The following is a 20,224-nucleotide window of genomic DNA, read 5'->3' as shown; positions in this document are numbered from 1 at the left end:
ACCTCAGGGTGCTTGTCGGCACCCTGCCCCCACTGCAAACTCCAGCCTTCTCCACCGTATTCCACAAAAACACACAACACGTTTGGAGATTTTAATTAATTTTTATAAAATCTGAGCTGGCTGAACTTCAGGGTACAGCGACAGCTCAAGGAAGGGTGGGATTTATCTGCTGGTCCCCACCTCCCCAAGACGGGAAGGAGGAGGTCTCATGCCAACAGCTGCAACTCCTTTCAGCTCCCAGTCAAGGCTCAAGGCTCAAGCAGAGGGGAGGGGATAGGCAAAGGGGGAGGGGGAAGCTCCTGAGGCTCAGACACTGCTTGCTTCTCCCTTCTCCCCATTCCCTTCCCTTCCCAGCAGAACCTGGCTGGCCCTGGGCAGAGCTGAGGCCCAGGAGCAGCTGAAAGGAGGTGGATGGGGACAGAGCACCAAGGGGAAGGGGCCCTCGGCCCAAGGGGGGAGGAACCTGGCCCCCACCCCGCTACAGCTCCCCACTGAATTCACAGCACAGAGAACACCTCTCGCCCAACAACTCCACATGGAGGTATACCAAGTCCAGGGGTCAAAGGAGCAGGTGGGTGACAGATGGGCAGGGGCAGTGAAGATGACAGCAGGCTCAGGAGGGGAGGTGGCAGAAACTTCCTCCTACCCATGGGAGGAGACGATGGGGCGACTGATATTGCTGTTGGTGGTCATGGCATTCAGCTCCCACCTGGAAGGCCAACAATAACAGACAGAAAGAAGAGGGGGCCCTCAGCCCAAGCTCAGGGATGTTTGAACCAAGCTATAAACACACCAGTCTCTCCAACTTCCTAAAGGTCAACCACCCACAGCCACCTCTTACTTAAGAGACCTACTAGGTTTAACAATCAGAACCCACCCACCACCAAATCCAACACCACCCACTCCTCTACCTCCAAGCTCATATGGATTTCCGGTTTATGTTTATATATGTATGTATATTGCAGTGTCCAGGCACCTGAGATCTGTGTATACATGTCAGTCAACATCCCAACCTGCCTTTCCTGCTTTGCTTAGAGCCAACCAGGCAGCCCCTCCACCTTATCCTCACCAGGAATGCCTCACCCCCACCAGGAATACCCATTTTTGTTCTTAACTCCCATCCTTTTAAGGCTTTGACTCAGCACTCCTATCCTTCCTGAGGCCTTCCCCACCCATCCAACCATATTAATTTTTTTTTTTGAGTCTTGTTCTGTCACCTAGGCTGGAGTACAGTGGTGCAGTGGCACAATCTTGACTCACTGAAACCCCCGCCTCCCAGATTCAAGCAATTCTCTTGCCTCAACCTCCCAAGTAGCTGGGACTACTGGTGGCTGCCACCATGCCCAGCTAATTTTTGTATTTTTAGTATAGACAGGGCTTCACCATGTGGCCAGGATGGTCTCGAACTCCTGACCTCAACTGATTTGCCCACCTCAACCTCCCGAAGTGATGGGATTACAGGTATGAGCCACCATGCCCAGCCAGCAAGAGTTAAACTGAACTGATACAAAGAGACGAAGTATCTCGGAATGACCCAGACAGGAAAAATTATATACAAAGTAACATCTGGTGGTTAATTTGAACCTGAAAAATTATACATAAAGTAACATCTGGTGGTTAATTGGAACCTAAGAACGAAATTCAAAGGGAAGCAGCCAGATCTTCTGGAACCAATGTGATCCAGAGGCTCCTAAACTTGTCTTTACTTTGCAGCTAGGTTCTAAGATTTAATCAGTTGTTCTCAGCATGTTCACAAAAATAACTGTATAAGCTTAGGTCTCAGAAAGTGATGCTGCCGAGCTGGATTTTTTTTTTTTCATATAATTTATTCTGCTGACAGTTTTATATGATGGCTGTCAATTCACCTCCTTCCATCTCATTTCCCACAAGTACACTACATCTCCAGCAGAACAAAAATGTCTGTCTCCTCCATACTGAAACCAAGCTAATCAGGTCACACCTGTGCTGCTCACTCACCCTCACTCAATCCCTCCCTTCCAACCACTCGCTGTACCTGATATCATGAGGCAAACAGGACTGGTCTAGGTTATACTGAATCACGGCCAGTTTGCACAGAGTCTTCAGACTAGGGCCTTTAAGGGAGAAGTTGTGGAAAGGAGATGGTCAAAGGTGAGGAAAGGATCCAGTCCTGGATATCACCACCCAAAGACAGGGACCTTGATGGCAGGAGCAATTCAGGAATAACTATACTTACTAAAGTCCAAAATGTGTAAGTCAGAATGATCTATAAGGTCAAATTCATCTCCCAGGCCTTCCTCAGGAGATGGACTGTCGGGATCAAAAGAGAGATGAAAGTAGGACAAAAACTACCCACGAAACCCCCTTTTCAAATACCTCCCACTCTCCCATTAGTGACTTCCCTGAGCCCCTTCCCTCTCTCCTTCTAACCTGGTACCCCCAAAGAGGACAATCTTGTCACCAACAATACAGCAGCACTGGCGCCGGCGGGGACATGGCCCCTTCCCCTTCGGTTCAATCTTTTTCCAGGTAAAGGACACTGAAGAGAAATTTATATGGAAGTTCGATACCTGCCTAGTCCAGGTATCTTCCCCACCCCCATCCCTCACCGCCTCAGGATTCTTTTCTTTTCCTCCCACCTCAATTGCTCCTTGTTCCTGCCCTAAATGCAGTGCTCTTTACCAGGATTAAACTTCCAGAGGTCATGGAAGTGCCGGTTCAGCCTTGCATTATAACCACCAAAGATGTACAGCTCCCCATTGTAGCCAACTGGAAGGAGAGAGGAAGCGTCAGGAGTGTAAAGAGGGCAGGAAGGGAACTCCACAGGGAAGTAACAAACACTCACAGGCCGAGTGGCTCCGGCGCCCCTCAGGCAGCACTGGAGTAGGGGGACAGTCCAGCCAAGCCTCAGTTCTGGTGTCAAAGACTCGAATGCGGTTGCAGTAAATCTCATTGTTGGAATGGAATGGCCCAAAGCGGTCGGCACGGCCCCCAAAGACATACATGTGACTTCCCAGCATTGTGGCTGAGTGGAAGTCCCTCCAGCGTGCAGGGTTGCCCTGGGCAGAGGCAGAGAGATGGTGGAGGGGTCAGCACAAAGACTGGAAGAGGATCTGCTCTGACTGAGCTTCCTATCATTGCTTCAACAGAGGGTGGGGATTTCGGAGAAAAAAGAAAGAGCAGACCTTTGTACAGATAAGAGTCCATGTCATGGTGCTGGTATCTAGCTTGTGAATGTCATTGGAAAAGCAGTCCGCCTGAGTAGGAAGAGAAAAGGAGGAAGAAAAGAGGGAGCCAATGGTCACTCTCTGACCCTCCATCCCTCCCCTCAAAACCTGCAAACAAGCCAAAGCCTCCCATTTCACCATCCTAAATTGCCCTTCCCCTCTTTCTCAGTCCCACCCTAAACCTCTTATTTTATTCCCAGACCTACCTGCTGCTCGTAGCCCCCAAAAATGTACATGATCTTGCCTAGAACACAGGCTGAATGTCCATCCCGGGCCCCAGGAACTGTCCCTGACACTCGGGGTGTGAACCACTTGTGCGTATCTGAAGGAGATGAGAAAATGGCTCAACTGAGCACCCTCTATGACAGTCCCTCCTCAGCTCTGGGGTACTCTACTCCCCAAGACCCCCAACCCAAACCTTTCTCGGGCAACTGAGGCAACATCTGGAAGGACATAGCCTCTCTGAGATCCATACTCACTGACGTCAAAGGCATAGAGCACATTGCAGGCCCCTTCGGTGTCATTCCGCCCGCCCCAAAGGAGAACCGTGTCGTCGATGAGGACGGTTGAGTGTCCATAGCGCATGTAGGGTACCACAGGAGCTTGCCCACGGATGGCAGACTTCACTGGGGGCAGCTTTGTCCAACGCAAGGACACTGTGGGCACAGCTCTGCTCAGCCCTGGGAACCTCCCTCCAGGCTGTCCACTTTTCCCAAACCAGATGTTTGTCCCCAATCCCCTTGGTCCCAGAGACCACAGCCAAACCTCATCAGCAGCCCGTTCCCACCCTGATGTGGGGACCCAGGGACAGCCCCAGCATTGGCTTACCTGCATTGAAAATGTGCACATCTATCTGACGCAGTGTCTCATAGTCTTCACCAGAGCAGTAACCCCCGAAGGAGTATACCCGATGCCCGACAGCCACTGCAGCATGGTTCACCCTGCGGGGCCCGCCCTCCAGGTGCACTGTCCACCGTAACATCCCCTGGGCCACTGGTTACAGCAACATGCCCCCCCGGCACGGCCTGCTGCCTCTGCTATCTGCACACAAATTGGGGCCACGGGATCCTCAGGCGAGGCTTCTGCCCAGCTCACTGTGACTCTGCCCAGAACCAGCCTTTGCCTCCAAGTGTCACCCTGGGGGCCCTCCCACACTACCCCTCCACAGGGACACTAGTCTCAGCTCAGGTGGCTGGCCCTGCCCCAAGGGAGCTGCCGAGGTCAGGGAGCAGCCTGGGCCCAGTGTTCTCCAACAGTGAAGGGTGGGGCCACCTCCACCTGATTGCCAGCTCAGAATCTGCATATCATGGTCACAACCTACTCATGGAGGCTCCACTCTGTCCCTGGCTTGGCGCAAACTTGAAGCCCCCTTCCCAAACGGTATATTCTCTTGTCTCTGCTCTGCTTACTGCCACCTCTCTAAGAATCTGTGTTCTTTAAGGTGGGGAAAGGGATCTCAAAATATTCACAGCTATTAATAGCCCAGCCAGCCTCAGACAGTCCATTGAAAGCTGGCATGAGTGCCTCAAAGCAGAAAAGCTTTCAGGCTTTTAGAGTGGAACAATCCCCCTACCCAAGATAGGGCGGGACTGATCCAGGACAGGGACCTCCATGTTACCGCGGTTGGTTAGCCCCTCACAGGGAGCTCCTGTCAAGCTGAGTTGTTGTCATTGGGGTCACCCAGGGCCCCCCACAGGCACAAGGAGTTCCTTTGACAGCTGTGCCTGGTATGCTGCCAGGACTTAAGCCAGAAAGGTATGTGTATGCTTAGGCTTGGGGGATGGGGATAGAGGGAGGGGTTTTCTCCTCCTGCCACTTCCCCATCCCTGCTACTGTGGTAGAGAACAAGCCATTTCCAGTAGAAAAGAGAGAACAAGCTCTTCCACGACTTGGGTTCCTGAAAGGCGGATAGAGGTGGGAGTGTGCAATGCAAAGGGGAAGGGGCTGGGCACGGTGGCTCACGCCTGTAATCCCAGCACCCTGAGAGGCCGAGGCGGGTGGATCACGAGATCAAGAGACGGAGACCATCCTGGCCAACATGGTGAAACCCGTCTCTACTAAAAACACAAAAATTAGCTGGGCACGGTGGCGCGCACCTGTAGTCCCAGCGACTCAGGAGGCTGAGGCAGGAGAATTGCTTGCACTCGGGTGGCGGAGGTTGGAGTGAGCCGAGATCACACCACTGCACTCCAGCCTGGCGACAGAGCGAGACTCTGTCTCAAAACAAAAAAAAAGGGGAAGGGAGGCAAAAAATGCCCTTGGGCAGGACAAGAGAAAGATCCAGCATGAGAGGTCATGGTCTTTTTTTTTTTTTTTTTAGATGAAGTCTCGCTCTTGCCCCCAGGCTGGAGTGCAATGGTGCAATCTCAGCTCACTGCAAACTCCGCCTCCCGGGTTCAAGCGATTCTCCTGCCTCAGCCTCCCAAGTAGCTGGGATTACAGGCGCCTGCCACCACGCCCAGCTAATTTTTGTATTTTTAGTAGAGATGGGGTCTCACTATGTTGGCCAGGCTGGTCTCAAACTCCTGACCTCAGGTGATCCACCCTCCTCAGTCTCCTGAAGTGCTGGGATTACAGGCGTGAGCCACCATGCCCAGCTGGTCATGGTCTCTTAAACACAACCTGTCAACCTACTGGCACGTACACCTGGGTACATCTGAGGGTTTTTTCAGGCAAATCCTTGCAACTGACAATGCTTTTGCTGGCAAGCATCTCCTGAGTTTGGGTGGATCATCATCTGCTCCCTGTTTAAGAAGCCCTGGCAGAGGAAAGGGCCAGGCAAAACCTCAGGCACTAAAACAGCTCAAATAAGGGAGGCCCCTTGCAGGAAAGAGACATGGCTTTCAGCTGGCTTGCTAGTCCCACCCACCCAACCTCCCCCAACTCCACACCCTAAGCTTTAAATAGCCATGGGGCCCATCCTGAAATAGCCCCAGCAGGAAGCTACTCTCACTTCATTACTCCCGCTCTCCAAAATATCTTGGGTCTGGGCTTGTGGAGACTGTTAGGAGGTCGATGGGCTTAAGAATGGAAGTCTTCCATCCTCCCTTATGTTCTCTATTCTTCCCTTCAGATATGTCAAGGTAAAGTAAAATATGCACAGGAGAGGAGATAAGCAATTTCAGCCAAAGGTGGAGAAAAAAAATTTTAGTTTCTCTGCCATATAAACAACTCAAATTCAAGGAGAACAAGCCCCCAGGCTCTCAGGGGCTCCTCTTATCCCCGGGTCTCCCCAGTCCTCCATCACCACCAAGCATTTTCAAACTTCTTCTATTCCCTTAATGTATCTACCCGCCTGGTCTCTTGCATTTTTTATTCCCCATTTCTCGCCCTTCTTGATCTCGTGAGAGCTTTGCAGTTTTCTCATTTTTCCTTCTCCTACCATTCCAAGCTCCACCCAACAGCCCTCCATTTTCCCACCTCCACTAAGGAAAGAAAAATTAGCATGCACTGACCACGGATACCCCTCCCTGCATATGACTCTATCCCTGTCTTCTTCCAGACATTCCGGCCTCCCCTAGCCCACCACGCCAGACACCCCTCCCCTTCCATTATGCTCAGCTTCCCTGTTTTCATGGCCCAGTCTTCCTTCCCATTTCCTTCATTGCTTCCTCCAGACACCAGGTCTCTCCTACCCATCTCCTCGCCATCCTCCCCTAGCCCTGCTTTCCCCATTAACACTCTCCTTTCCCATCATCCCCCTAGCTCCCTCCCCACCCCCACCTCATCACTCTCAGGCCCCTCCCCCGCCACTCCAGCTCCAGACAGCACGTCCTCAGCCCCCTAATTCTTCCTTGCCCTTCCACCCATCCCAGGCTACCTGCCAGGCCGAGCCGGGGCGGGGCCGCGGGTCCTCGCGCTGCCTGCAGCCTAGAACCCGTTGCGCGCCAACCGACGCCTTAGTCCCCAACGAGATAAACACAGCCAAGCTCGGTTCTTCCGGCGGGCAGCTGTGCGCGCACGTGCAGTCGTAGCTAAGTGCCCGAGGCATTCCGGGACTTGTAGTCCATACGTTTCCTGAGGGACGAGAGGGCTGAGGAGTGGGCAGGGGCGTAGGAGAGATTCTGCGCATGTGCAAATATGTGTCGAGACCGAGGAGGCCACTGGGTAATGCAGTCCTTTGTTTTCTGGGCTGGGAATGACGGAGGCGGGGCAAGGGGCGGACTCCTCGTCCTCGCCAGCGTCAATCATGGATATGGGGCGGGGCTGGAGGACTAGGCACCTCTGCACGTCCTGCTCCGCCGGAAGTGGAGGCCACGGGCTCTGAGCGGGTGAGGCGCGCGGTAACACCGGCGCCGGGATTCGGATGGGGGCGGGTGGGGGACGCTGCAGCTGGGGCCATTTGAGGGGAGCCCATGGGGCCTGAAAGGCATCTGTCAGGCGGTACAGAGGGTCTCCTCTAGGAGAGGGGAGAAGGGGGCGGGTACGCCGCCCTGTTTAGGGAAGTCTGATGACCCAGAGTTCCCAAGTCGCGGGGGAGGCGTGGCGCGGGGAGCCGGGGTTCTGGAAGGGGTGTCTTTTAGGAGGTGGCAGGGCCTCCGGTTGGGCGTTTAATTAGGAAGTGGCGGAGCAAGGCGGTGGGGCCTGGTTCAAGATAAGAGCCCCGACTTAAGAGGGGGAGGAACGAGAGGCTGGAAGCGGGGCAGAGGGGTGGAGGATGCAGGAGCCTCGGGGAGGAGCTGGTTTTTTGCACGCAGGAGACTACAAGGAGATGATGAGAGGATGAAGATGGGCCTGGTTTCATCCAATCCCTGTCCTACCGCCTCCCTGTTCTTGCAGCCCCTGCCCGGATGGCAACAGTAGTTCTAGGAGGAGACACCATGGGCCCTGAGCGTATCTTCCCCAATCAGACTGAGGAACTGGGACATCAGGGCCCTTCAGAAGGCACTGGGGATTGGAGCAGTGAGGAGCCTGAGGAAGAGCAGGAGGAAACGGGGTCGGGCCCAGCTGGCTACTCCTACCAGCCCCTGAACCAAGATCCTGAACAAGAGGAGGTGGAACTGGCACCAGTGGGGGATGGAGATGTAGTTGCTGACATCCAGGATCGAATCCAGGTAGGGTGGAGGAGGGATGGTTCCTGAACAGGTGAAGCTGGGCTCCCTGAAAGCCTAGACCCAAACGGTCTTCTGTGGCTCTGCAGGCCCTGGGGCTTCATTTGCCAGACCCACCATTAGAGAGTGAAGATGAAGATGAGGAGGGAGCTACAGCGTTGAACAACCACAGCTCTATTCCCATGGACCCAGGTAAAAGATCATTCTTTCATTCTGGAATAATTACTAAGGAAATGAACTGGCATGAGTCAGTAGAAGGAAGTTTCAGAGGAAGACCCTATCCTAAAAAGATAGTTTGTAAACTAAGATTTTGTAGACTTCAGAGTCCAAGTGAAATGCTCTTTTGCTAGCTTTGGGGATGGGCAGGCTTGCCTTAAAGTAACAAGGTGGATTTGGTGACCCTGGCAGCCCAAGGGCTCTGGGTTGATTCGGGGATTGGGGAGGGGAGCTGGTCCCATTATTTCTATGCCTGAATGGCCTCTGGCTCTGATTTCAGAACATGTAGAGCTGGTGAAAAGGACAATGGCTGGAGTAAGCCTGCCTGCGCCAGGGGTTCCTGCCTGGGCTCGGGAGATATCGGATGCCCAGTGGGAAGATGTGGTACAGAAAGCCCTCCAAGCCCGGCAGGCATCCCCTGCCTGGAAGTGACCACAGTGAGAGCTGCCTTATCTTCCTACATTCCAGGCCAGAACCAGCACAGGACTGAACACATCTCTGGTTGTAATGTCCATTTCCATCTTCCCCGTCTCCCTTTCCACATCAAGGCACATCAGACTTCTCAGAGACCCACTTTATTCAGTTCTGTACATATGGGGACATCGGTCCAAGCCCAACCCACCTTAGCATGTATCACTCTGTGGAGAATAAAGCACCCTATGTACACAGCCAAAAGCCGCACTGCCTGCGCCCCTGGAACCTGGGTCCGGCCTTCCTTAGCCCCTGGCCCCTCCAAGGTACCTACAAGGGACAAGAGAAGGCCTGCCCAGCATAGCACAAACAAGGAAATAAATAGGTGTTGGCAGGAGCCATGCTTGGGGCACCGCTCCCTGCTTCCTTCTTTCTAGTTTTGGGAACCAACAGCACAGAAAAGCAGTCAGCCCCAGGGTGGTCCCTTCCATGTCTGTGACCCCAGGGCTGCTGCTCACCAAAGACAGGGCATGGGGTAGGGTGTTTATTCATCCCTCCCTGGCCCCACTTGGTCCATCTGGGCCCTATATTCATCAGTTATTGTCCACAGCCTATACTTTTCTCCTTTTGACCTCCCTTGGTCAGGCATGGGGTAAGAAGAAATAATACAACCCTATCTGCCAGCACACGGCTGGGACTGGGGGGCCTATTTGTGCTGCAGGGGGGTTGGCTTCCCTTCAGCTACTCTGGGGCCAATGGGGCTTGACATAACTTTGGTGAGAATAATCTCCTGCTGTTCCCTACATGCCTCTGCAGGGGAGAGAGAGGAGGGGAGATACCTGGCGTTCAAATGAGGATGAAGGGAAGAATAGAGGAGCGTATGTATTCCTGTGTGTACTTCTCAGAGCAGCCTCAGGTAGCTGTGGGTGAGGAGCAGGTAGGGGACAGGCATCCCCAGGTTGTCTGAGCACTAAGCATCTTAGTGCTCAGCCTGTACTAGCCACAGGGAGGCATGAACACCTTTTGGGGAGAAGAGGGACCATTCTGTGGGTGTCCCTGCTTCAAGTGCCCACATCCCCCTCCCTTGATTAGCTAGAGAGGCGCTGCCTTCCCCCAAGACAGCCAGTAGGGAGCAGAGTATGGAGGGCCAGGGCAGTGTCCCAGGGCTGTGTGGGCTGTGGCCCTGTGGTAGGAATGTGAGGGGTCAGAGAGCCTCCTGGCTGGCAGTTAGGAACTCTTCCGCCCGCTTGTGCGCCTCCAGTGCCTTGATGGTGTACACGTCCTGGGGCAGCTCCGACTTCCTCCGCAGCAGCACTTTCTCCTTCTTGATGTCTTTTAGCATCTGTGTGTGAATAGGGACAAGGTGAGGAATGGTGACCAATTCCCAGTGAATTCTATTGTTCCGTCCCCTTATTCTTTGGCTCTGCTGTTTCTGTCTCCTCTCCCTTCCAGAGCTATTATTTCTGCTCCATCCCCCTACATTGCCCTCCCACCTGAACAGCCTCAGTCTCCACAGTCCTCTTCAGAAGCTGGATGTCCTCAGCTGTGGGGGTCTCTGTCTCCATCGAGTACACAGGGGGCAGTGGTGGAGGGGCTCGGAACATGGGATACTGAGTGAGGAGACATGGACAAGCGGTAAGAGCCACTTCAGAGGCTTGGCGGCCTGTGTGCCCCATATTCCTCCCCCCAACAAACTCTCCCCCAGCTCAAGATGGGCTGGCCCCTCAGTTCACAACAGTGGCAGGAAAACCTCACCTGGGGATTAAGCCGGGCCAGCTCCTCGATTTTTTGCCACATCTCTTCCCTTTCCTTCATTCGGAACCGGCCCCTGAGGAGCAAAAGTAGGATTGGGGTTGGGCTTGAGAGAAACACAGTGAGCTGGTGGTAGAAGATGAAAGTCTCCTGGGGAGAGAGATACTCACTTCTGCTTCTCTGCCTTGTATTGTTGTGTGCAGTCATCAAACAGCTTCTGATTCATTTCCATAAACAGCTTCAGGGCATTGTAGATCAGTCCATGGATTGTCCTGCCACCAAGAAGAAAGATGAGGTGTAGGAAGCCAGAGCCTGCCCTTAGCGTGAGGAACCCAATTTGTTCTCTCGCAGGGGTATCTCTGCTAAGAGCTTTGTCATTTACTACTTCCAGTTCACAAACCTCTGTGCAGTATCAGAAGAGACCTCTGGCCAAATCACCTGGTTTGAGACTGGCATTTCATGGTTTTCACAAATATCGGTCCACCTGTCCATCCTTCCCTCACCCCATGCTCCAAGGCCTGCCTACCTCCCATCCTTTCCCATTCTAACTCACACTAATGGCCTCCCAGCAGCATGATGGGCATGTAGATGCAGCATGACAGACTGCATCTACACCACAGTGTGCTTGCTTTTAGCAGAAAAGTCTTTTCAAAACCCTGAGTGTTTTTTTTTTAAGACGGAGTCTCACTGTGTTGCCCAGGCTGGAGTGCAGTGGCACGATCTCGGCTCACTGCAACCTTCACCTCCCAGGTTCAAGTGATTCTCCTGCCTCAGCCTCCCAAGTAGCTGGGACTACAGGCATCCGCCACTACACCCAGCTAATTTTTGTATTTTTAGTAGAGATGGGGGTTTCACTATGTTGGGCAGGCTGGTCTCAAACTCCTGACCTCGTGATCCACCCGCCTTGCCAGCCTCCCAAAGTGCTAGGATTACAGGCGTGAGCCACCGTGCCCGGCCTAAAACCCTGGGATTCTTTACACATACTCTCAAAGAAGGTCACATCAGCTTCTCACTGCATAGAATTACATCTCCAAAGCTTTGATAGGACCTGTAGAATAGCTGAACCCAAGGAGTGGTGTAACAGGCCGCTGCCCTGCTGTTTGGTATCACAGAGATCTTGCACACAGGCATCTTTTCGCTCCAGTCAGCCCCTCAAGGTCCTATCAACATGCAGGGGACATCAGCCCCACTTGCTGGGTGACTAGGTGAGACCCCTGGCTCTTTAGTTCTTCCATACCCTCAAAGTTTCCCAAACTGGATCCCCACCACCCAGCCCCACCCCAGCGCCTTACTTGTTCCAGTGGCTCTTGGAGTTCCTGTAGAGTGCAGGGAACATGATGGGGAGGACTCGGGCAGCATTGTCACTTATCAAGCTCATGATGTACTCATTGTTCCAGTAATAGAGAGCACGCTCTGCCACCTGATGGGGAGAGGCAGACTTGGTGGGTGCTGCTCGTTTCACTCAAGACCTTCTCAGTTTCTGGCAGGGGCTAGGATATGCTAGGTTGGAGTCTCACCTGGAAATGGGGGCTAGAGACACACTTGGCCAGCTGGCGGAAGAGGGGTTCCATCACTTTGCTGAACTCGGAAGGTTCAATGACGTCCAGAATCTCCTCCAGCTCATTCAAGAACATCACCTCCTTGGGGCTGTGGGTCTTGGGCCAAAACTTGAGAAGTCCCACAATTACCTGGGAGACAAGGAGGGCATGGGGATGAAAATTCTTTGCACCTGCCTAGGTTGCCAGGAAGTTTTCCTACCCTCTCTCTCCCCCACCCTGGTGGGCACATTTGGGTGATCTCAGCCAACTACCCGTTTCTTTGCCTTGGATCTGTTTCCTAGGTGTATATAGGTTTCGCTTCCCCTTCAGAGAGGAAACCATGTTACCGGTCAGGTCACAGCCCTCCTGCGCTCCCCCTTATGGCACCCCCAGTAGGTACAGACTGGCAAGTGATGCTGACGACAGTAAGAAGTGGGCCTTGGGGCCCGGAAGGGGAATTACCGGCTCAGTCAGACTGCTCTCCTTCTCCAGGAATTGTACCACACAGTATGCCAGCTGCAAAGGTGTGAGGTAGAAGGGAGGTGAGGTGTAGGTCCTAGAAGCTCTCAGAGAAGTCAGTGATAGAAACAAGATCCCAGAAGGGAAGGGGAGACGGAGGGAAGGAATTATCCCACCTGCTCCCTATGCTTCCCCTATCCCAGCTGGAACACTTTCCTGCCGGCTCTTTTCTCTGCTGCCTGAGTTGGACATTATCAGGAGGAAGGCAGCTCACCTGAGGGTGGTAAACACTCAGGGACTTGACCTTGTGAAGGGGAAGTAGGACACGGATGAGGAACATCTTGTGCTCTTCTTTAAGGGGCAGGGCAAAGCCATTGATGATGCTAGGAATTAAGGGACAATTGTTAGGACCAGAGGGTCAGATCCAAGTTCAGTGCACCAATCCTGCCAACCTTTTTCAGGCATCTGTGCCCCCACCCGGCCTCTCACCTGCCCAGGATCTCCAGGAGCTCAGCAATCCCGTTGTGATGCTCCGTCTCGTAGATGAACCTGAGGGAAGAAAAATGGCTCTCTTGACAACCCCTGATGTCCCTCCAGCATTCTGTACAGTCCCCCCACCTCCCTGCTCCCACCCCACCTCAGTAGCAGAAGGCTTTGCTCCTAAGCCTGGGCTCCTAGCCTCACCTGTAGAAGATGTGGTTGATCTGCCTACGGATATAAGCCCGGAGCCCCAAAAACTTGCCATAGATGCGATGCAAAATGGTCTTGAGGAAGTCCCGCTCTCGAGGATCCTCACTGTCAAATAGGTCTAGGAGCTGGGGGTACAAGGGAGGGAAAGCAGCCAGTGAGGCAGCAGCCAGGGAAGGCAGTGGCCAGGGTGACATAGGTCCCGCCAGGGGAAATGCAGAGGTCCCCTGGAGTGGGGGCCAGCAAGTCTTAGAAAGCAGTGATTCTATTGTATTGCTGATTCTTTTGTATTTGTACTGAGACTTCCAAAGTGATGCCTCAGTACTGACCAGAGAGAGGTACTCTGTTGCTTTTTTGTTTCCTAACATTATGTTGTTAGTTTCTTAAGGCCAGAGTAGGGTTTTGTTTTGTTTTGTTTTTTACCCTTTATAGCCTCCTCGTACCAGACATGGATGAAACCCAATATATTCAGCTTAAGGGGAAAGAGCCACTGGGACACAGATGAAGGGGACATGGAATGGAAAGAGAGGGCAAGGACAGGAACTCGGGGACTCACAGCAAGTACAAACTTCTGGTCGATGTACTTCTTGGCTATGTTTGGCTGGAAATCAGGAGACTCAAGGAAACGTAAGAAGAACTCATACACGAGCTATAGGGGAAAAGGCACGCCACTGAGGGGATGTTCCCAAGGACTTGCAAGCCTCCAAGTGCCCCACTCCCTGCAGCCACGGCCAATCTGCCCCCTTGCCCTGGTACCTGGAGATGTGGCCAAGCAGCTTCCAGGGTGGGCTCATCTTCCTCTGGGTCAAACTCAGCCCCTGTGGGATTCGATGAAGGTGGCAGCGTCCGGAAGAGGTTCACTGAAAACTGAGGGGTAGGGCCAGTTAGAGCTCCACCTGGGCTTCTCCAGAGCCCCTCACCAGTCCCCCCTGTGTCCTTTCCCTGTGCCCACCATGGTGACAGCCTCAGGGTAAATGGCCTCAGTGACAACATCACGGCTATGGGTGATGTACTCCACCATCTCGTTGAGTCCTGCCCGCTTCACCTCCTTGAATTTGAGGTCACTGAGTGGGTCTGACACGAAGTCAAAGAGGACACAGCACTGGCGTAGCTTCTGGATAAACAGCTCCTCCCGCTCCTGGGTTGGCGAATCTGTGGGGGCCCCAGCAGTCAGGTTCTCCTCTGTAGTCCTTCACTGCGATGCCCTGCTTGCCTTCAAGGGCTTTCCCTTACCCCACCCTGCCACCATCCTGCTCCCTGGCACCCCCTTCCCGCATTCTCTGGAACTCCCTTCCCCACAAAATACCCCAAAACTTCCATTCCACCAACTCCCGATGCCCACTAGAACTGGTAAAACAGCCCCTGTGACCAATTGCCAAGTACCTTTCAGGGCAGGAAGCTTCTGCAGCTCCCGATTCTTGCTGAGGTTGAAGCGGGAGGAGCTTTGCCGTCGCTCCTTCTTGACAATCTGGGGCCCCCCTGAGTACTTGATTTTGCTGAGCTGCGTGGGGGGCGGCGTGCTATTGCTGGGACGCTTGTTGGACGACGGTGGCTGAGACTGGGCTTGGGGCTGGGGCTGGGGCTGGGGCTGCGGCTGGGCCTGGTCAAACAAGTCACCTGTTGAAATCCACTTCCCAAGATATGCCTCCCACCCTGGGCCTGGCCATCCCCAAGTCTGTTTATGCCTGCACAGGCCTGGGCAGTGAGCAGCTGTCTCCTGCCCCGAAGGAGCTAAGGCCAGGGTTACAGAGATAACTGTGCTGTAGCCCTGGCAGTGAGCAGTCAAGAAGTCACATCACCCAAAGAGATGCCCACTGCTTGTGCATCAAGAGCCTTTAAAACGTTCATTCCAGTTCATGAACAGGTAAAGCTAATTGATAGATTGATGGTGACAGAAGTAAAAAAAGTGATTATGTTGCCAGGGGAAATGGGGTGGGTATTGCTAAGAAGACACATGATGAATAAGAAGACACATGAGTAATAAGAAGAGACATGAGGAGCCTTCTGAGTAATGTAAACATCCTGTATCTTGACTGGACCTGCAAGGTGGTGCATGGCAGATACATACCTAAAATTTATTGAGCAGTACACTTAAGATCCTTTACTGAATGTGTGACAGTCTTCAATCAAAAGGTAAAAGAGGACTTTGTCCTCTCCCTCTCCCTCTCCCTCTCCCTCTCCCTCTCCCTCTCCCTCTCCCTCTCCCTCTCCCTCTCCCTCTCCCTCTCCCCTCTCCCCTCTCCCCTCTCCCCTCTCCCCTCTCCCCTCTCCCCTCTCCCCTCTCCCCTCTCCCCTCTTTCCACGGTCTCCCTCTGATGCCGAGCCGAAGCTGGACGGTACTGCTGCCATCTCAGCTCACTGCAACCTCCCTGCCTGATTCTCCTGCCTCAGCCTGCCGAGTGCCTGCGATTGCAGGCGCACACCGCCCCGCCTGACTGGTTTTCGTATTTTTTTGGTGGAGACGGGGTTTCGCTGTGTTGGCCGGGCTGGTCTCCAGCTCCTAACCGCGAGTGATCCGCCAGCCTCGGCCTCCCGAGGTGCCGGGATTGCAGACAGAGTCTGGTTAACTCAGTGCTCAATGGTGCCCAGGCTGGAGTGCAGTGGCGTGATCTCGGCCGGCTACAACCACCTCCCAGCCGCCTGCCTTGGCCTCCCAAAGTGCCGAGATTGCAGCCTCTGCCCGGCTGCCGCCCCGTCTGGGAAGTGAGGAGCGTCTCCGCCTGGCCGCCCATCGTCCGGGATGTGAGGAGCCCCTCTGCCTGGCTGCCCAGTCTGGAAAGTGAGGAGCGTCTCTGCCCGGCCGCCATTCCATCTAGGAAACAAGGAGCGCCTCTTCCCAGCCGCCATCACATCTGGGAAGTGAGGAGCCTCTCTGCCCGGCCGCCCATCGTCTGAGATGTGGGGAGCACCTCTGCCCTGCCGCCCAGTCCGGGATGTGAGGAGCGTCTCTGCCCGGCCGCCCCGTCTGAGAAGTGAGGAGACCCTCTGCCTGGCAACCGCCCCGTCTGAGAAGTGAGGAGCCCCTCCGCCCGGCAGCCGCCCCGCCCGAGAAGTGAGGAGCCCCTCCGCCCAGCAGCCACCCCGTCTGGGAAGTGAGGAGCGTCTCCGCCCGGCAGCCACCTCGTCCGGGAGGGAGGTGGGGGGGTCAGCCCCCCACCCGGCCAGCCACCCCGTCCGGGAGGGAGGTGGAGGGATCAGCCCCCCGCCCGGCCAGCCACCCTGTCCGGGAGGTGAGGGGCGCCTCTGCCCGGCCACCCCTACTGGGAAGTGAGGAGCCCCTCTGCCCGGCCAGCCGCTCCGTCCGGGAGGGAGGTGGGGGGGGGTCAGTCCCCCGCCCGGCCAGCCGCCCCGTCCAGGAGGGAGGTGGGGGGGTTAGCCCACCGCCCAGCCTGCCGCCCTGTCCAGGAGGGAGGTGGGGGTTCGGCCCCCCGCCTGGCCGGCCACCCGGTCCGAGAGGTGAGGGGCGCCTCTGCCCGGCCGCCCCTACTGGGAAGTGAGGAGCCCCTCTGCCCGGCCAGCTGCTCTGTCCGGGAGGGAGGTGGGGGGGTCAGCCCCCCGCCCGGCCAGCCACCCCGTCCGGAAGGGAGGTGGGGGGGTCAACCCCCCGCCTGGCCAGCCGCCCCGTCCGGGAGGTGAGGGGCACCTCTGCCCGGCCACCCCTACTGGGAAGTGAGGAGCCCCCCCCAGCCCGGCCAGCCGCCCCGTCCGGGAGGGAGGTGGGGGGGTCAGCCCCCCGCCAAGCAAGCCGCCCCGTCCGGGAGGTGAGGGGCGCCTCTGCCCGGCCGCCCCTACTGGGAAGTGAGGAGCCCCTCAGCCCGGCCAGCCACCCCGTCCGGGAGGGAGGTGGAGGGGTCAGCCCACCGCCCAGCCTGCCACCCTGTCCGGGAGGGAGGTGGGGGGGTCAGCCCCCCGCCCGGCCAGCCAACCCGTCCAGGAGGGAGGTGGGGGGGGGTCAGTCCCCCGCCCGGCCAGCCGCCCCGTCCAGGAGGGAGGTGGGGGGGCCAGCCCCCCGCCCGGCGAGCCGCCCCGTCCGGAAGGGAGGTGGGGGGGTTAGCCCACCGCCCAGCCTGCCGCCCTGTCCGGGAGGGAGGTGGGGGTTCGGCCCCCCGCCTGGCCGGCCACCCGGTCCGAGAGGTGAGGGGCGCCTCTGCCCGGCCGCCCCTACTGGGAAGTGAGGAGCCCCTCTGCCCGGCCAGCCGCTCTGTCCGGGAGGGAGGTGGGGGGGTCAGCCCCCCGCCCGGCCAGCCACCCCGTCCGGAAGGGAGGTGGGGGGGTCAACCCCCCGCCTGGCCAGCCGCCCCGTCCGGGAGGTGAGGGGCACCTCTGCCCGGCCGCCCCTACTGGGAAGTGAGGAGCCCCCCCCGCCCGGCCAGCCGCCCCGTCCGGGAGGGAGGTGGGGGGGTCAGCCCACCGCCCAGCCTGCCACCCTGTCCGGGAGGGAGGTGGGGGGTCAGCCCCCCGCCTGGCCAGCCGCCCCGTCCGGGAGGGAGGTGGGGGGGTCAGCCCACTGCCCAGCCTGCCGCCCTGTCCGGGAGGGAGGTGGGGGTTCGGCCCCCCGCCTGGCCAGCCGCCCCATCCGGGAGGTGAGGGGCGCCTCTGCCCGGCCGCCCCTACTGGGAAGTGAGGAGCCCCTCTGCCCGGCCAGCCGCCCCGACCAGGAGGGAGGTGGGGGGGGTCAGCCCCCTGCCCGGCCAGCCACCCCGTCCGGGAGGGGAGGGGCACCTCTGCCCGGCCGCCCCTACTGGGAAGTGAGGAGCCCCTCTGCCCGGCCACCACCCCGGCTTGGAGGTGTACCCAACAGCTCATTGAGAGCGGGTCATGATGACAATGGCGGTTTCGTGGAATGGAAAGGGGGGAAAGGTGGGGAAAAGATTGAGAAATCGGATGGTTGCCGTGTCTGTGTAGAAAGAGGTAGACATGGGAGACTTTTCATTTTGTTCTGTACTAAGAAAAAATTCTTCTGCCTTGGGATCCTGTTGATCTGTGACCCTACCCCCAACCCTGTGCTCTCTGAAACATGTGCTGTATCCACTCAGGGTTGAATGGATTAAGGGCGGTGCAAGATGTGCTTTGTTAAACAGATGCTTGAAGGCAGCATGCTCGTTAAGAGCCATCACCACTCCCTAATCTCAAGTACCCAGGGACACAAACACTGCGGAAGGCCGCAGGGTCCTCTGCCTAGGGAAACCAGAGAACTTTGTTCACTTGCTTATCTGCTGACCTTCCCTCCACTATTGTCCTGTAACCCTACCAAATCCCCCTCTGCGAGAAACACCCAAGAATGATCAATAAAAAAAAAAAAAAAAAAAAAAAAAAAAGGTAAAAGAGGCCGGGCGCAGTGGCTCACACTTGTAATCCCAGCGCTTTGGGAGGCCGAGGAGGGCAGATCACCTGAGGTCAAGAGTTCAAGACCAGCCTGGCCAACATGGTGAAACCCTATCTCTACTAAAAATACAAACATTAGCCAGGGGTGGTGGCAGGCGCCTGTAATCCCAGCTACTTGGGAGGCTGAGGCAGGAGAATCGCTTGAACCCAGGAGGCGGAGGTTGCAGTGAGCCGAGATCATGCCATTGCACTCCAGCCTGGGGGACAAGAGCGAGACTTTGTCTCAAAAAAAAAAAAAAACAAAAGGTAAAAGAAAGGCCAGGCACAGTGGCTCACGCCTGTAATCCCAACACTTTGGGAAACCAAAGCAGGAGGATTACTTGAAGCCAGAAGTTTGAAACCAGCCTGAACAACGTAGCAAGACCCCATCTCTACAAAAAAAATTTTTTAATTAGCCAGGTGTGGTGGCACATGCCTGCAGTTCCAGCTACTCAGGAAGCTTACTGGAGTTCCAGCTACTCAAGGTTGGAGGATCCCTTGCGCCCAGGAGTTCAAGTCTCCCGTGAGCTATGATCGCACCAACTGCACTCCAGCCTGAACAACAAAACAACACTGTCTCTAAAAATAAAAATTTTCAAATTTAAAAAGGTAAAAGAAAGAAATTCATTCCCATGTCTTAGTACTTTACTAGAAATTTAGCTTAATAAAAATCCTAAATTAAAAAAAAAAAAAAAAAAAAGCTTTGGAGGAGACAGAGGTAGCCAGGCAAAAAGAAAAAAAAAAAAAAGCTTTGTGCACAAATACTTTTAACAACCTCATTTATAACAGAAAATGAATAAATGGAATATCAGGAGTTAATATTATGTTTATAAAAACTATGGGCCAGGTGCAGTGGCTCATGCCTGTAATCCCAGCACTTTGGCCAAGGTGGGTGTATCACTTGAGGTCAGGAGTTCCAGACCAGCTGGCCAACAAGGTGAAACCCCATCTCTTACTAAAAATACAAAATTAGCCGGGTGTGGTGGCGGGTGCCTGTAATCCCAGCTACTCGGGAGGCTGAGGCAGGAGAATCACTTGAACCCAGGAGGTTGCAGTGAGCCAAGGTTGCGCCATTGCACTCCAGCCTGGATGACAGAGTGAGACTCTGCCTCAAAAAAAAAAAAAAAAAAAAGAAAAGAAAACTATGTAATACATAGTTTAGTTGTAAAAAATATTTTCATGTTCATAGTAATTTGCCCAAAATGGTGGTATTTTTGGAGGAAGGGAAATGTCTGCAGAAAGGCATAAGAATGATGAGGACTTATTTTCCATGGTAGAAAGTCAATTGATAATATCTAAATCTCAAAAAAAAAAAAAAAAAGTAGGAAAAGAATCCAATGTGAAAATCTAAAGGAATCTAATCTAAAGTAGGAAAAGAATCTAATGTGAAAATCTAAAGGAATCTAATGAGGAAAGAGCTAAGAGTTGCATTCCAACCCCAATAGTAGTAATATCTGAACAATGTATGTGTTATCATACTGATAAAATTTTGAAATAAAACAAAAGGCCTAAAACTACATAATGACAGAAAATTGCTTCC

The 20,224-nt window shown here is 54.9% G+C and overlaps 3 protein-coding genes across 9 annotated transcripts in view; 1 reads left to right on the top strand and 2 right to left on the bottom strand.

Annotated features, from left to right (window-relative positions):
* Positions 1 to 81: 81 nt before the first annotated feature.
* Positions 82 to 7,282, bottom strand: KLHDC3 (kelch domain containing 3). Of its 2 annotated transcripts, none has more exons than XM_019029016.4 (11): positions 7,027 to 7,282; positions 4,035 to 4,247; positions 3,686 to 3,862; positions 3,413 to 3,528; positions 3,165 to 3,236; positions 2,825 to 3,038; positions 2,662 to 2,748; positions 2,410 to 2,518; positions 2,216 to 2,289; positions 2,015 to 2,093; positions 82 to 709 (listed from the first exon to the last, which is right to left on the bottom strand). In XM_019029016.4, exons 2-11 carry the CDS (start codon positions 4,186 to 4,188, stop codon positions 643 to 645), a joined length of 1,149 nt encoding a protein of 382 aa, XP_018884561.1. In that variant the 5' UTR covers positions 4,189 to 4,247; positions 7,027 to 7,282; the 3' UTR covers positions 82 to 642. The 2 variants fall into 2 exon arrangements, with proteins under 2 accessions (XP_018884561.1, XP_018884562.1); XM_019029017.4 differs by lacking the exon at positions 7,027 to 7,282 and adding an exon at positions 6,160 to 6,716.
* On the top strand, positions 4,465 to 9,148 carry MEA1 (male-enhanced antigen 1). Of its 6 annotated transcripts, none has more exons than XM_019029020.4 (4): positions 4,465 to 4,586; positions 7,986 to 8,260; positions 8,347 to 8,449; positions 8,754 to 9,148. In XM_019029020.4, exons 2-4 carry the CDS (start codon positions 7,997 to 7,999, stop codon positions 8,903 to 8,905), a joined length of 519 nt encoding a protein of 172 aa, XP_018884565.1. In that variant the 5' UTR covers positions 4,465 to 4,586; positions 7,986 to 7,996; the 3' UTR covers positions 8,906 to 9,148. The 6 variants fall into 6 exon arrangements, with proteins under 6 accessions (XP_018884565.1, XP_018884567.1, XP_018884563.1 ...); XM_019029022.2 differs by lacking the exon at positions 4,465 to 4,586 and adding an exon at positions 4,938 to 4,961; XM_019029018.3 differs by lacking the exon at positions 4,465 to 4,586 and adding an exon at positions 7,186 to 7,313.
* PPP2R5D (protein phosphatase 2 regulatory subunit B'delta) overlaps positions 9,033 to 20,224 on the bottom strand; it is a 27,302-nt gene continuing 16,110 nt past the window's right edge. Inside the window, exons 3-16 of the mRNA XM_004044097.5 lie at positions 14,704 to 14,920; positions 14,273 to 14,472; positions 14,077 to 14,187; positions 13,877 to 13,969; positions 13,318 to 13,448; positions 13,123 to 13,182; positions 12,908 to 13,016; positions 12,637 to 12,690; positions 12,154 to 12,324; positions 11,929 to 12,056; positions 10,807 to 10,908; positions 10,640 to 10,712; positions 10,378 to 10,494; positions 9,033 to 10,226 (exon numbers count right to left, since the gene is read on the bottom strand). Of these exons, the coding sequence (XP_004044145.2) occupies positions 10,089 to 10,226; positions 10,378 to 10,494; positions 10,640 to 10,712; positions 10,807 to 10,908; positions 11,929 to 12,056; positions 12,154 to 12,324; positions 12,637 to 12,690; positions 12,908 to 13,016; positions 13,123 to 13,182; positions 13,318 to 13,448; positions 13,877 to 13,969; positions 14,077 to 14,187; positions 14,273 to 14,472; positions 14,704 to 14,920 (1,704 nt within the window). The 3' untranslated portion in view covers positions 9,033 to 10,088. The remainder of the gene's footprint in view (positions 10,227 to 10,377; positions 10,495 to 10,639; positions 10,713 to 10,806; positions 10,909 to 11,928; positions 12,057 to 12,153; positions 12,325 to 12,636; positions 12,691 to 12,907; positions 13,017 to 13,122; positions 13,183 to 13,317; positions 13,449 to 13,876; positions 13,970 to 14,076; positions 14,188 to 14,272; positions 14,473 to 14,703; positions 14,921 to 20,224) is intronic.

This window comes from Gorilla gorilla, chromosome 5, assembly GCF_029281585.2.
Source record: "Gorilla gorilla gorilla isolate KB3781 chromosome 5, NHGRI_mGorGor1-v2.1_pri, whole genome shotgun sequence".
Taxonomy (NCBI): domain Eukaryota; kingdom Metazoa; phylum Chordata; class Mammalia; order Primates; family Hominidae; genus Gorilla; species Gorilla gorilla.
This window is presented reverse-complemented; position numbering and strand designations above follow the sequence as displayed.

Excerpts from the sequence above, each read along its gene's own strand:
- KLHDC3 (XM_019029016.4), bottom strand. The coding sequence starts at position 4,188 with ATGTTACGGTGGACAGTGCACCTGGAGGGCGGGCCCCGCAGGGTGAAC. Across the intron at positions 3,237-3,412 it reads TTGGGGGCTACGAGCAGCAG|GCGGACTGCTTTTCCAATGA; the intron begins GTAGGTCTGGGA and ends CTTCCTACTCAG. Across the intron at positions 2,519-2,661 it reads CCTCTGGAAGTTTAATCCTG|TGTCCTTTACCTGGAAAAAG; the intron begins GTAAAGAGCACT and ends ATTTCTCTTCAG.
- MEA1 (XM_019029018.3), top strand. The coding sequence starts at position 7,277 with ATGTGCAAATATGTGTCGAGACCGAGGAGGCCACTGG. Across the intron at positions 8,261-8,346 it reads ACATCCAGGATCGAATCCAG|GCCCTGGGGCTTCATTTGCC; the intron begins GTAGGGTGGAGG and ends GTGGCTCTGCAG. Across the intron at positions 8,450-8,753 it reads CTCTATTCCCATGGACCCAG|AACATGTAGAGCTGGTGAAA; the intron begins GTAAAAGATCAT and ends CTCTGATTTCAG.